The sequence below is a fragment of the Pristiophorus japonicus genome, chromosome 22 (genome assembly GCF_044704955.1).
Source record: "Pristiophorus japonicus isolate sPriJap1 chromosome 22, sPriJap1.hap1, whole genome shotgun sequence".
In the NCBI taxonomy this organism is placed as follows: domain Eukaryota; kingdom Metazoa; phylum Chordata; class Chondrichthyes; family Pristiophoridae; genus Pristiophorus; species Pristiophorus japonicus.
The window spans coordinates 53,376,459-53,390,851 of record NC_091998.1 but is presented as its reverse complement, the minus strand read 5'-3'; the positions used below and the strand labels follow the sequence as shown (position 1 = coordinate 53,390,851).

General features: G+C 47.1%; 1 protein-coding gene across 1 annotated transcript; it reads left to right on the top strand.

The window, feature by feature from the left end:
* The first annotated feature begins 7,026 nt into the window (after positions 1–7,026).
* neflb (neurofilament light chain b) lies at positions 7,027–11,349 on the top strand. The gene is made up of 4 exons (XM_070865319.1): positions 7,027–8,070; positions 8,627–8,751; positions 10,060–10,319; positions 11,147–11,349. Exons 1-4 carry the CDS (start codon positions 7,027–7,029, stop codon positions 11,347–11,349), a joined length of 1,632 nt encoding a protein of 543 aa, XP_070721420.1.
* Positions 11,350–14,393: the final 3,044 nt, after the last annotated feature.

Here is a 14,393-nt window from a genome sequence, read left to right as displayed (position 1 = left end):
GTCAGTGAGCTGATATCCATTCTTTTTACCGGAGGTCAATGTGTGTCTGATCACACACCTCTGAACCACCTTGGGACTTGTATCAGTTTGAAACTGCTCCTGGGCATGGCCAAGGTGGCCATTAACCGGTCCAGGCAGTGGGTGGTCGAGGGGATCGTTCAGCCCGACTGCCTGCCTCTCTTCCATGATTACGTTCATGCTAGGGTGTCCCTGGAGATGGAGCACGCGGTGTCCACCGGTACGCTCACGGCCTTCTGTGAGAGGTGGACACCGAAGAGACTGGAGTGCATCATCACCCTTGGCAACCAAATTTTGATTTGATCGTAGTTCAAAAAGTTTAATTTGTCGGCTTTAATAAGGGGGCACTTGTAGTAGCGTTACTTTATAATAGTTGGATCACTTTGAAAGGCGCTATACAAATGCAAGGTGTTGTGATAGAGATTGTCTATTGCATCAATAAATTGGAGCTGGAGTAATATTCTTCAATAAAGCCATTGAATGTTTCCTCATTTTTGTCCCGTGGCCTATAAAACTAAGTCAGCATTTTACAAGCTGCTGGTTGGAAACATTACAAGAAAGACAGACTTGCATTTATGCAGCACCTTTCATGACCACCGAACGTCTCAAAGCACTTTGCAGCCAACGAAGTACTTTTGGCGTGTAGTCACTGTTGTAATGTGGGAAACGCGGCAGCCAATGCGCAAAGCAAGCTCCCACAAACAGCAACGTGATAATGACCAGATAATCTGTCTTTTTGTTATTTTGATTGAGGGATAAATATTAGCCAGGACACCAGGGAAAACTCCCCTGCTCTTCTTTGAAATAGTGCCGTGGAATCTTTTATGTTCACCTGAGGGGGCAGACGGGGCCTCGGTTTAACGTCTCATCTGAAAGACGGGGAGCTCCCCAATGGCTTAGCTGGTCAAAGCAATGATTGGACCAGGCAGTGATTAACCCAGGTTCAGCCCCAGGCCTGGTCTTACTCAGGGTGGCATTGCAATTTTCCCTCAAACTTTAGCGTCCCCCTGCTGGAAGTGCGAGGATATGCACTTGGGCCGAGGACGGGATTGGATTTGCCTTCGTGGTCGAATAGCCAGCCTGCGCTCACTGTAATCATGGGCAACCAACACCCATGAAGCCAAAACCTCAGCAAGGAGCAAAAAATAAAACTGAAAACGTTTTTTGTAAAAAAAAGTACCTGCCTCAAGGATTGCAGATATCTTTCTCATTTCATAACTGCAGCAGGAGTTGTTATGCTCTTCAGAGACAGGCAAACAATTGGACTGGAAAAAGATTAATCTGTCTTTCACTTACCGATCAAGCTTCCTACATTTTCATCAGCTTTTCTCTGCAGAGTTCATTCAATTATTCCAAGTGCAGTTTTGCTCAACCCAATTGTCTGATAGTAGCAACCCCTCACCTCCCCCACCCCCCCTCCTCCTCCCCAGCATTGCTCAGTTACGGAGCTGCTGACTGGATGAGCCCTTTATGCCATCTTTCAAACCCCCCAAATTTAAAGGTGGAGATAGACAGATTTTTGAATAATAAGGTAGTCAAGGGTTATGGAGAACTGGCAGGGAAGTGGAGTTGAGGCCAGGATCTTATTGAATGGCGGAGCAGGCTTGAGGGGCCATGCGGCCTACTCCTGCTCCTATTTCTTAGTTATCATGTGGAGAACACAAGAACATGTCATCAATATTAGGCAGCGCCTTATCAAAAAAAGATTTGCATTTATATAGCACCTTTCATGACTTCATGAAAAAAGTGCCTCTCACAACATCAGGACATCCCAAAGCGCTTTACAGCCAATGAAGTACTTTTTGGAGTGTAGTCACTGTTGTAATGTGGGAAACGCAGCAACCATTTTGCGCACAGCAAGCTCCCACAAACAGCAATGTGATAAGGACCAGATCCTCTCTCCTCTTTAAAAAAAAGTGTGATGTTGGGATAAACTTACCAGGAAGAAGGCCCCTGTTCTTCTTCAAAATAGTGCCCTGGGATCTTTTATGGTTTAACGTCTCATCCGAAAGATGGCGCCTCCGACATTGCAGCACTCCCTCAGCACTGCACTGGAGTATCAGCCTGGATTTGTGCTCAAGTCTGTGGAGTGGGACTTGACTCCACAACCTTCCGACGCAGCTGGGAGAGTACGACCCACCAAGCCACGGCTGATACCTTAAAAGGGGCAGGTTAAAGTCAATTAACAGACAGTAAATTGCTTGTAATTTTTGCCAGCAAAAATAAAATTACTAGCGTTTCAAAAATTATTTGCACCTGTAAATAATAGTGAAATGTGGAACGTGATGGAGATTGGACACACACACTCGATATAAATAAAATGACTGGAGTTTTCCTTGAAGTGATTTTGCTGCAGTGCCACAGACTGTCGGGCCCATTAATTATTGCCAGTGCAGCGTCAGTCAGTCAGTCAGTCAGACACAGCACTGTTGGAGTCAATGCTTTCGTTTGCCAGCACCCTCTCACTTACTCTGCATGGGATGCGGTTTTCGCCTTTTAAAATAAAACACACAGCACAATTTGATTCCCGATAATAGCCAGACACCTGCAAACTGTCCGAAATGGAGAGGTCTGGAATCTAAGGGATCCTCTGCAAATGTCTAACTCCCACCATAGCGTTTAGTGCAATTGGCAAATGCTGCCTCAGTGTGTGGAAGCCAGAGAGAAGGGTGGTTTAGGGCACTAGAGATTGAATTCCTCATCCAGGAATTCTTGGAATATACTGAAATAAATTAAATCTATTCAGAGCAAAAGTGCCCTTCACAACCTCAGGATGTCCCAAAGCGCTTTATAGCCAATGAAGTACTTTTGGAGTGTAGTCACTGTGGTAATGTGGGAAACACGGCAGCCATGAACAGCAATGCGACTAGATAATCTGTTCACAGCGATAGTGGTTGAGGGATAAATAATGGTCAGGACATGGTGGGGGAGAACGCCCTTGCGCTTTTTCGAAATAGTGCCGCGGGATCTTTTACGTCCTCGGTTTAACTTCTCAGCCACGATATAGCGCCCGGATTTTCCGCCGGGTTGTGAGCGGTATTTCTAGCGCAATTCATCCAAACCAGCGCAAAAAAAAAAGAAGAGGAATTTAACATGCAAGTTACATCCAGGGCAAAGAGGATTTCTGTGATCTTTTGCGGCAGTTTAAAAACTTCGCACTAGAAGGCCCTCCCACCCCCCCCTCTAATTAATCACTAGGGCAAGTTTCCGCTAATTGCTCCTGTTTGCGGGACTTGAAAAAACTCTTAAAATTATTCTTTTTAAAAAAAGGCACCCAAGGCAACTAGTAAATGTTTATTTAAAAAAATCATTTTTAGTAGTTTAAAATCAGGTTACTCACAGGTGGACAACACACCAATTAAATATGCTAATATTTTGTGATAAACCCATTTTCAGCTGGATTAATAAAACTGCACCAGGTTACCCCTCCTAAATATATCAAAAAATACTTTAATTTAAAAAGAAAGGAAGACTTGGATTTATACATCGCCTTTTATGACCACCGGACGTCTCAAAGCGCTTTACTGCTTTTTGCAGTGTCGTCACTGTTGTAATGTGGGAAGCACTGCAGCCAATTTGCGCACAGCAAGCTCCCACCAAGAGCATCATGATCATGACCAGATAATCTGTAAATCTGTATTGGTTATGTTGATTGAGGGATAAATATTAGCCAGGATGCTGGACATAACTCCTGCTCTTGTTCAAAATAGGGATCTTTTACATCCACTTGAGAGAGCAGATGGGGCCTCAGTTCAATGTCTCATCCGAAAGACAGCACTTCCGACAGTGCGGCGCTCCCTCAGCACTGCCCCTCGACAGTGCGGCGCTCCCGCAGCACTGTACAGAGTGCCAGCCTAGAGTTTTGTGCTCAAGTTCCTGGAGTGGGACTTGAACCCACAGCCTTCTGACTCAGAGGCAAGAATGTTACCCACTGAGCCACAGCTGTCACCAATGTTACATTATTAGATGCTTTGAATTAATACTGAAAGCCATTCATAAATAATCTGCAAAACAAGACCCAAGTGATAAAATTAAAGACACTCATTAATACTTCATCACACACATACACTTATTGGACACATGAAGGAAGTGGAATATCTCATTGGAATGGATTGAATCAGAATCAGCTTCTTAGCAGTTCTTGTTTGTCTCATAATTTATTCAGTTTCTCTCTAAATAGTAATTAAAGGATATTTGCTAATTGGAATCGCGCCCAACATTCACACCATCACATTCTATAGCTCCTTTAGAAGCAATACAATTGAACTGGTGGCTCTTGCTGCAGTTGCTGGGATTTCCCGATATGCCATGGGTGTGTGTAGCCCTTCAACAATATCCAGACAACCTGCATTCCACTTGAAATGTGTGCTCAAGGGTCGCATCAGGGTCAAAACTTGAACACTCCTACCCAGTCGAGTGCTCTATATGTGTTACAACAGTGACAACGCTTCAAAAAGTACTTTATTGGCTGTGAAGCACTATGGGATGTCCGGAGGTCATGAAAGACGCTGTATAAATTACAAGTCTTTCCTTCTTTCATATATGCTAACTCCAGAGCTTCTCTTCCAGTGGTTAGGAGTGAAATGTTCAGAAGAGTGCCAGAGGTAGCCTCTTCTCTTTGTACCATCTATAAGATACACTGCAGCAATTCGCCACGACTTCTTCAGAAGCACCTCCCAAACCCGTGACCTCTACTGCCTAGAAGGACAAGGGCAGCAGGCGCATGGGAGCACCACCATCATGGCTGATATGTATCCCAGCTCCAATTATCCACCTTTTTCCCCCAAATCCCTCCCGATACCCTTACTTAACAAAAATCTAGCGATCTCAGTCTTGAAGACTCCAATTGATCCATAGCATCCACAGCCTTTTTGGGGAAAGAGTTTTCCTGATTTACATAGGATTGGATCGGATATACGGCACAGAAACAGGCCATTCGGCCCAACCACTCGAGCCTCTTTCTGTCTTTCCTCATCTAAATCTATCAGCATAACCCTCTATTCCCTTCTCCCTCATATGCTTGTCTAGACTCCCCTTAAATGCATCGATACTATTCGGTTCAACCACTCCCTGTGGTAGCGAGTTCCACATTCTCACTGCTCTCTGGGTAAAGAAGTTTCTTCTGAATTCCCTATTGAATTTCTTGGTGACTATCTTATATTGATGGCCTCTAGTTATGCTCTTCCCCACAAGTGGAAACATTCTCTCTGTATCCACTCTATCAAAACTTTCATAATTTTAAAGACCTCTATTAGGTCAACCCTCAGCCTTCTTTTATTAAGAGAAAAGAGACCCAGCCTGTTCACCCTTTCCTGATATGTATACCCTCGCATTTCTGGCATCATTCTTGTAAATCTTCTCTGCATCCTCTATATCCTTTCTATAATAATCATCTTCATCATCATAGGCGGACCCTCAAAGCGAGGATGACTTGCTTCCACTCCAAAAAAAGGGATGAGTTCACCGGTGTTTCAATGAAGGACCCGAAGAACACCCTGAAGGGTGGAAGATGCCTGTGCATGGATTTTTTTTAAACGTGGTATGGCCATTGCACACCAACCACCACACGGGCTTGACAGAGCTAGATCTTGGTCCAGTGGCAAGGATTACCCAAGACAACTGGAGACCAGCTCTGCTGCACGGACCTAGTGCGCACACATATCGCAGTGTGGGCTGGTCCGTGCTGCCCCTGGGCCCCGGTCACGTCCCTCCACAATCTCTCGCCGCTCCTTCGCCCCGACCTCGCCGCTCCTGCTGTATCTGCCCATGCTCCAATCACCGACCTGGGTCTTGATGACGTCACTCTTCACAGCCGTTGCCCTCCTGCACCAGCTCACGCTGTACCTTGTAGTGACCTCCACACTGCTCATGGCCGCTGCTCATCACTCCTTTTATGGCCCCGACCTGCCGCTGACCAGAACCGTACGCAGTACTCCAAATGTGATTCCACAAGCCTTTGTGTGAAAAGGTGCCATTTGATTTTACTCATCATTATTATCATTTAATAACTTTTAAGATTGTGCCCCCTTGTTCTTGATTCCACTGCCAGAGAAAATAATTTCTCTATCTACCCTATCGAATCCTTTTATCATGTTACACACCTCAAATAGAGCATCCCTCAACCTTATGGTATGGGAACGGAGAGTTTTAAAAAATTTCCAGGGACTTTTAGCTGGTCCCCTGGGAGGGTACCCAAATCTGACAGGGGATGGGGGAGGGGGGTTTCCTGGGAGGGTACCAAAATATGGCAGGGGATGGGGGAAGGGGGGTCACTGGGAGGGTACCGATATCTGGCAGGGGATGGGGGAGGGGGGTCCCTTGGAGGGTACCAATATCTGGCAGGGGATGGGGGAGGAGGGTCCTCTGGGAGGGTACAGATATCTGGCAGGGGATGAGGGAGGAGCGCCCCTGGGTCCCTGGGAGGGTACCAAAATCTGGCAGGGGATGGGGGAGGGGGATTTCTTGGGAGGGTACCAAAATCTGGCAGGGGATGGGGGAGGAGGGAGGAGGGTCCCCTGGGAGGGTACCAAAGTCTGGCAGGGGGTCCCCTCACACACATGGCGGGGGCTTGAAAAGTATTGCGAGCAAAATATATCAGAAGTGAAGCGAAATAATAGCTGGAGAAATCCGGTTTAATTTTATTTTGTAATGAAAAAATAGGCGAGAATAGGCAGGAATCCTGTCATGAGCAGGCTGGTCTGTGTTACAAAAATTACATTAAATGCAGCTAAAAGAAGCAATTGCATGGTCTTTGAATCGCATCAAGCTTCAACTTGTAAATTGCAGTTACAAAAAATGAAATTGCATTGAGTGTATTGCTGGTGATGGTTTGCTCTGCATTATTCCACGCAATAGTCAGATTCCTGCAAGGAGGGGTGGCTAGGTCTGAGCAGCATTGATCTTGCTGTCAGGGGGAGGGGAGGGAAAAAAAATAGGCTGCGTCAGTATTCTTCGGGCTTGGTTTTGTATAAATAGGTCTCTGCAGCCCAGATTCAGCACACAGCCATCATGAGCACCGCAAGCTACGAGTCCTTCTTCCACACCCACAGGAGACGCTACGGGGACAGCCCGGCGCCCAGGAGCTACGGCACCGTGCAGCACTACCGGAGCAACTATGGCAGCAGCCTCAAGCCGGCCTACAGCACCTACTCTTCGCCTTCCTTCTCGGTGAGGAAAGCCCACAGCGCCTCGTCCGCGCTGATGTCCTCCATGGACACCTTCGACCTGAGCCAAGCCAGCGCGGTGAGCAGCGAGTTCAAGGCGGTGCGCACCCAGGAGAAAGCCCAGCTCCAGGACCTCAACGACCGCTTCGCCAACTTCATCGAGAAGGTGCACGAGTTGGAGCAGCAGAACAAGGTGCTGGAGGCCGAGCTGTCGCTGCTGCGCCAGAAGCACGGGGGACCCTCCCGGCTCAAGGGCATCTACGAGCAGGAGCTGAGGGACCTCAGGGTGGCCCTGGACGACGCCAAGCACGAGAGGCAGGCGGCCCAGAACGAGAGGGACCACCTGGAGGACACCCTGAAGAACCTGCAGGCCCGCTACGAGGAAGAGGTGCTGAACCGCGAGGACGCCGAGGGCAGGCTGATGGAGGTGAGGAAAGGGTCGGACGACGCCGCCCTAGCCAGGTCCGAGGTGGAGAAGCGGATCGAGAGCCTGATGGATGAGATCGCCTTCCTGAAGAAGATCCACGAGGAAGAGATCGCCGAGCTGCAAGCGCAGATCCAGTACGCCCAGGTGTCGGTGGAGGTGGACCTGGCCAAGCCCGACCTGTCCTCCGCCCTGCGGGAGATCCGCTGCCAATACGAGAAGGTGGCGGCCAAGAACATGCAGTCGGCCGAAGACTGGTACAAGAGCCGCTTCGCCGTGATGACCGAGAACGCCTCCAAGGAGAACGACGCCACCAAGCAGGCCCGCGACGAGGTGGTTGAGTACCGGCGCCAGGTCAAAGCCAAGACCCTGGAGATCGACGGGGTGAGGGGGATGAACGAGGCGCTGGAGAGACAGCTGCAGGAGTTGGACGAGAAGCAAGGCAGCGAAATTAGCGCAATGCAGGTAAGGGGTGGCCCGGAGGGAGACTGGGGAGGGGTGGCCCGGGGGAGACTGGGATGGCCCGGGAGGAGACTGGGGAGGGGGCGGAAGGAGAGGTGCAGCAACATCGAGAGAGAGAGGAGACAGAGAAAGAGGGAGAGTCAACCAGCAAGATAAAAAGGGAGAGAAAGAGAGAGAGAGAGAGAGAGAGAGAAAGAGGGAGAGTCAAACAGCAAGATAAAGGGAGTGAGAGAGAGAGTCAAACAGCAAGATAAAAAGGGAGAGAGAGAGAAAGTCAAACAGCAAGATAAAGGGAGAGAGAAAGAGGGAGAGTGAAACAGCAAGTGAGAGAAAAGGAAAGACATGAAAATAGAGCGACAGCGAGAGATAAAGAGACCGACAGTAGCGAGATAGAGAAACAGAGACACAGAACAAATTAAACAGTTAACTGCACAACAGAAGAGAGCTGAAACACAGGACACAGGCAGACGCAAACTGGAGAGCAAGGAGCGGCTGTGTTGGACAGTCCAGTTGTGAGAGGCACTGACCGTTCTTCAACTTCTCCTTCTCAAAAAATCAGGATGCCATCAACCAGCTGGAGAACGAGCTTAGGACCACCAAGAACGAGATGGGCCGCTACCTGAAGGAATACCAAGACCTCCTGAACGTGAAGATGGCTTTGGACATTGAGATCGCAGCCTACAGGTAAAGGAGGTGTACCCCACCCCCACACCCCCGTATCGTGCCTTCACCGCGGAAACAAGCCAGCTTCTCACTGACAGTATAACTCAAGGCGGGTGTGCGAAGCGAAAGCTTTCAAACTGGGACCGTCAAACCCAAGGGGATGGACCAGTTCCCTGGGAGACCCCACCCAGATCCCATTTCTCGGTCATTAGATCTTATTTTTCTTCATTCGTTGACTTACTAGCCTGTTATTTCTGTGGTGATCGATTATGTTTAAAAACACTGCAATATTGTTGGGAACAGGAGGAGGTCATTCAGCCCCTCGATTCCTTCCATCACATCATAGTCGGCTCCACCGAACCCCCCTGCGGGCAACCGACACCTCTTGTGGAAGATGGCGATGGTCTAACTCCCAGACGAACTCCAGAGGGCACCAGGGCCCCCACATTCCTGAAGGCTGCACTGCGCCATTTGGGCGTGGCACATGGCGCAGTATAACTCCGGTGTGGCGCTGGCTTCGGGCTGTTGGGCGTTGGGAAACCTGACAAAACACACACAATTGCGGCTCGTGTGTAATGTTGGGAGACAGCAAACACTCGCGGTCTCCAATCATTAAAACAAACTGGAGGGTGGCGAAGGATCAGAATTCTGTGCCTCAGTGCCAGTCTCTGCGGACAGACAGGAGCAACCGCATTGCATACAGTGCGATGATATTCTCTGCTGCCCTGCCCAGTTCCCAGCCAGCCCGTATCCGCATTATTCAACCTCCAATTCCCAGCGCATCTCCTTCCCTGCCCCTGCCCCCCCCCCCCCCCCCGTTACTTTCTTTTGAAATACTTTTTTTTAAAGATTTAATAGGGGTATTCAAAATTATGAAGGTGTTTGAGTAGATAGGGGCCAACTGTTCCCACTGGCAGAGAGTCAGCAACCAGAGGATATAGATCTAAGATAATTGGAACAAGAACCAGTAGAAATGAGAGCACTTCAAAAAAATGCAGCGAATTCTGATCTGGAATGCTGCATGAAAGGGCGGTGGGAGCAGATTCAATCGTGACTTTCAAACAAAGAGGAATTGGATAAATACTTGAAAAAGAACGAAAAATATACGACTAAGGGAAAAGAGCAGGGGGAGTGGGACTAAGTGGATAGCTTTTTCAGAGAGGCAGCACAGGCTCGATGGGCCGAATGGCCTCCTGTGCAGTATGATCGCAACCTGGTTCGGACCTTTGCTAATGGAACATTAAAAAAGTGAAGATTGCCAGATATTATTTTCCTCCGAATTTTATTCCGCATTGAAATGTTCTCCCCTCATTTCTGTTCTGTGCACAGGAAGCTGCTGGAAGGAGAGGAGACGCGAATCAACTATGCCAATGTGGGCAGTATAATCACTGGCTACACTCACACACAGAGTGCCCCCATTTACAGCAGGTCCAACTATTCCCTGCAAAGCAGCGCCTACGTGCTCTCCAGCAGACCCGCCGTCTTCAGCTCCTATTGCGGTAGCCAGGCTGAAGAAGAGATCCTGCAGCAAACCCATGCGTTGGCAGCGCAGTTGGAACCTCCAGCAGACAAGGCCGAGGAGACCGAAGGTAAGAGCCTTAACCAGCAGGGGGTTTAAGGGCACGGCTTTTCCATCACCGATTATCCAGCCGTGACTCAGTGGGCAGCACTCTCACCACCGAGTCAGAAGCTCGTGGGTTCAAGTCCGACTTGAGGCTGGAGAACTAGGCGGACACTCACAGTGCAGTACCGAGGGAATGCCGCACTGTCGGAGGTGCTGTCTTTCATGAGATGTTAAACTGAGGCCTCATCTACTCTCAGGTGGACGTAAAATATCTCTCGGCAATATTTCAAAAGAACAGGAGAGTTCTCCCAGGTGTCCTGGCCAATATTTAATCCCTCATCCAATACAACAAACTTAATATTTGGTCATTATCACATTGCTGTTTGTGGGAGCTTGCTGTGCTCTAACTGGCTGCCGCATTTCCCACATTAAAAGTATTTCATTGGCTGTAAAGCACTTTGGGATGGCCCAAGGTCATGGAAGGTCATCCAATAGCCCAGAGGAGCTTCACATCTTGTGACAGAATGCTGTTTGCAAGAGACAAGATTACTTGGAACTCAAAACAATATTAACTTTTTGAGCGTGCTGAAAATCTGTTCCACTGGAAAGCAAAGGCCATGACATCTGCAGTTGTGTGTTAGTTCAAGCTGAACATATATATTTCTTAGCTTTGCATCTTACATTGTCAGACATGGCTGGTATTGTTGGGCGTTAATATATATTCTCACATTAGTAAGTCTGTTAAGCTTGTGTGCCTACAATGAAGCATTTTCCATTAGAAAAAGAAAGCCTTGAACAGTACATGTTGCTTTAACTTATCAGAAACACTAACATTCCACATTTCTGTTTTAGAAGGTGATGAGGAAGAAGGAGCAGAAGAGGAAGGAGGAGAAGCGGAAGATGGCGAAGAGGCAGAAGAAAAGGAGGAAGAAGAGGAAGATAAGGCCCAAGGAGAGAATGGAGAGGAGGCAGAAGGAGAGAGCAACAAGCAGGAGAGTAAAGAGAAAGGAGATAAGGCTGATGAGAAGAGTGCCGGGAAGGAGGGAAAAAAGTAGGCAGCCAGAGATCAAAAGGTATCGAGTTGAAAAAGTGGGGAAACCAACCCCAGCCATCCAATCAAATCTGAGCCAGTGATGTAATGCAAAAATGATCCAATGAGAGTTTATGCTTTATGTGTTAAGATTGACTCAGTACATAATGTAAGAAAAAAATGAAATGCTTGTGCGGATTGCAAACATAATGGTGTGTAAGCATGGTTAATTTGAGGAATGCAAGCCATTTGATGAATACAATTGACGTATGTCTCAAATACTAAAGCAATAGAATATTGTCGTTACGCGGTAATCATAAAACAAGGATCAATGTGCAATTATTTAGAAAAGTAACCCAGGACACTATGATGTAAGTTTGTGACAAGTTCACTCACGATGGATGGTGCAATCATCAATAAACAACAACTCTTAGCAAATATGGAAAGTCTGGTTCATTCCACAATCACAGCCACACAATGTAGAGCAACACTATCATAACACCTTGGTAGATTATCACTGACCTAATCACCATAAAAACATCAATTAGAGGTTAAAGGGGAGGAGAAACAGGGTTGCAAGTACACACTTCCAGTGATTCAATCCGAGACCATGTCGACATTGGAGAATAGGTTAGATGGGTGGTGGAAGTGAAGAGGAATATGGGATTAAGACTATTGCTTATGTAGGTGATAGACAGCAAATGGACTGGTTGGATCCAACTGCTGGCTTGTGTTGTAATTTCAATTCTATTCCCATCCGGATTATTCCAATTCAAATATCAGCTGGACTGTTCGCACTTGCTGAATTTAAATCCAAGCTAGACCAATCCTGGAAACCGCTTATCTGATACCAGAAAGGCTTCGGCATCAAATGGAGTGAGTGAGAGCTTAGCCAATCCCTGGAGATTTAGATTGGCCTACTCAATGACCAAAAAGATACGATGTGTGAAGCAGCGATACTGCACTGACTCAGTAAGGGGAGATTTGGAGGTCGAGGGGTAAGCTCCATTATTGGAGCATTCCACTTCAGCTGGTTGTACTACACTTGCCCTAGACACCGGGCTCCATATCCTAGATTGGTCTACACTCATAGAATAGAATCATAGAAATTTACAGCACGGAAAGAGGCCATTTCGGCCAATCATGTCCGTGCCGGCCAATAAGAGGCTGTCCAGCCTAATCCCACTATCCAGTTCTAGGTCCGTAGCCCTGCAGGCTACAACACTTCAAGTGCACATCCAAGTATTTTTTAAATTTGGTGAGGGATTCTGCCTCTACCACCCTTTCAGGCAGAGTTCCAGACCCCCACCACCCTCTGGGTGAAGAAATTTCCCTTCAAATCCCCTCTAACTTTTCTACTAATTACTTTAAATTTATGCCCCCTGATTGTTGACCCCTCTGCTGAGGGAAATAGGGCCTATCTATCCACGATATCTAGGCCCCACAATTTTATACACCTCAATGAGGTCTCCCCTCAGCCTCCTCTGTTCCAAGGAAAACAAACCCAGCCTATCCAATCTTTCCTCATAGCTTAGATTCTCCACTCCCGGCAACATGCTCATAAATCTCCTCTGTACCCTCTCCAGTGCAATCACATCCTTCCTCTAATACGGTGGCCAGAGCTGCATGCAGTACTCTAGCTATGTCCCAACTAGTGTTTGATACAGTTCAAACATAACCTCCCTGCTCTTGTATTCTATGCCTTGGCTAATAAAGGCAGGCATTCCATATGCCTTCTTAACTACCTTATCTACCTGGCCTGCTACCTTCAGGGATCTGTGGACATGCCCTCCAAGGTCCCTTTGTTCCTCTACACTTCTCAGTATCCTACAATTTAATGTGTATGCCCTTGCCTTGTTAGCCCTCCTCAAATGCATTACCTCACACTTCACTGGATTAAATTCCATTTGCCACTGTTCTGCCCACCTGACAAGTTGATTGATATCTTTCTGCAGTCCGCAGCTTTCTTCTTCATTTTCAATCACTCGTCTTGGACCCTGCAGTAGGGTTACGGAGGAGCATCGCAGCACTAATATAAAATCTAAAAAAATTAACATTCCATGAATGGATAAACCCAACTCCTTAAACGCAGCATATCATTTGATCAATATTTTGTATTCCTTGGGGGGTCTCATTTTGAGAGCGCGAAGTGATCAGTTTGCTCCTCAGGTAATAAGTTGACAATTGACGAGTATCAGTACACTTTTTGGTTCCCATTTCCATTAGCAAGCAATCTTCGGTCAGATACAGCAGATTAACGCAATCTTATTTTCCTCATTTCTGCTGAGATTTTTTGCCCCCTTAACCATCACACTCAGACACACAGGTTATTTCAACACCTCCTCTACACTCCCAACAGTTCTGCTCGGTTTTATTTTTTATTCTTCCTCCGACCAAACACTGAAAGCTTACGAAAAGACAGATAGAAAAGAAAAGACCATCAGATTGATCGAGCCAGTCCCTTTCCGCCAGGTAGCACCCCCCAATACCCATGTGATCTCTTGGCGAGGAAAATGTAATTAAAAAAGCCCTCAGGCCAATTCAAGGGAAAAATAATTCTGGGAAATTCCTCTCAACTCCTGAATCCGATCAGAAACGAGTCCCAGGAAAGAACAATGACCATGAGGTACATCACCTAACATTTCACCTACCTTCTGTACACTACACAACACCTCACCTACCTTCTGTACACCACGCAACATTTCACCTATCTTCTGTACACAGCAAGAAAAATTGGATATTCAAGCTAGTTCTTTGCTTATGTAAATTATATCCCTGTCCCGTCATTCTCCCTAATTTAATCAGTATCTGTCTCTCTACATAATCTAGTCCCTTCCTCATTTAAAATATTTCAATCAAGAAGCCTATGCCCTTCTAGAGTCAAGTCACCCATCTCCCCAAGCCTATAGTAGTAGCCAAGAGTTTTTAGACTGGGTATTAATATAGTGGTTGTCCTCTGAACAGTTTCTGGGGATTCTACATTTCCCGCCATGAGGGGGCCAGAACTGGACACACTGTTCTAGATGGGGCTTAACCAAAGTCTTGTACATGGACAGTATGGAGCTCTGT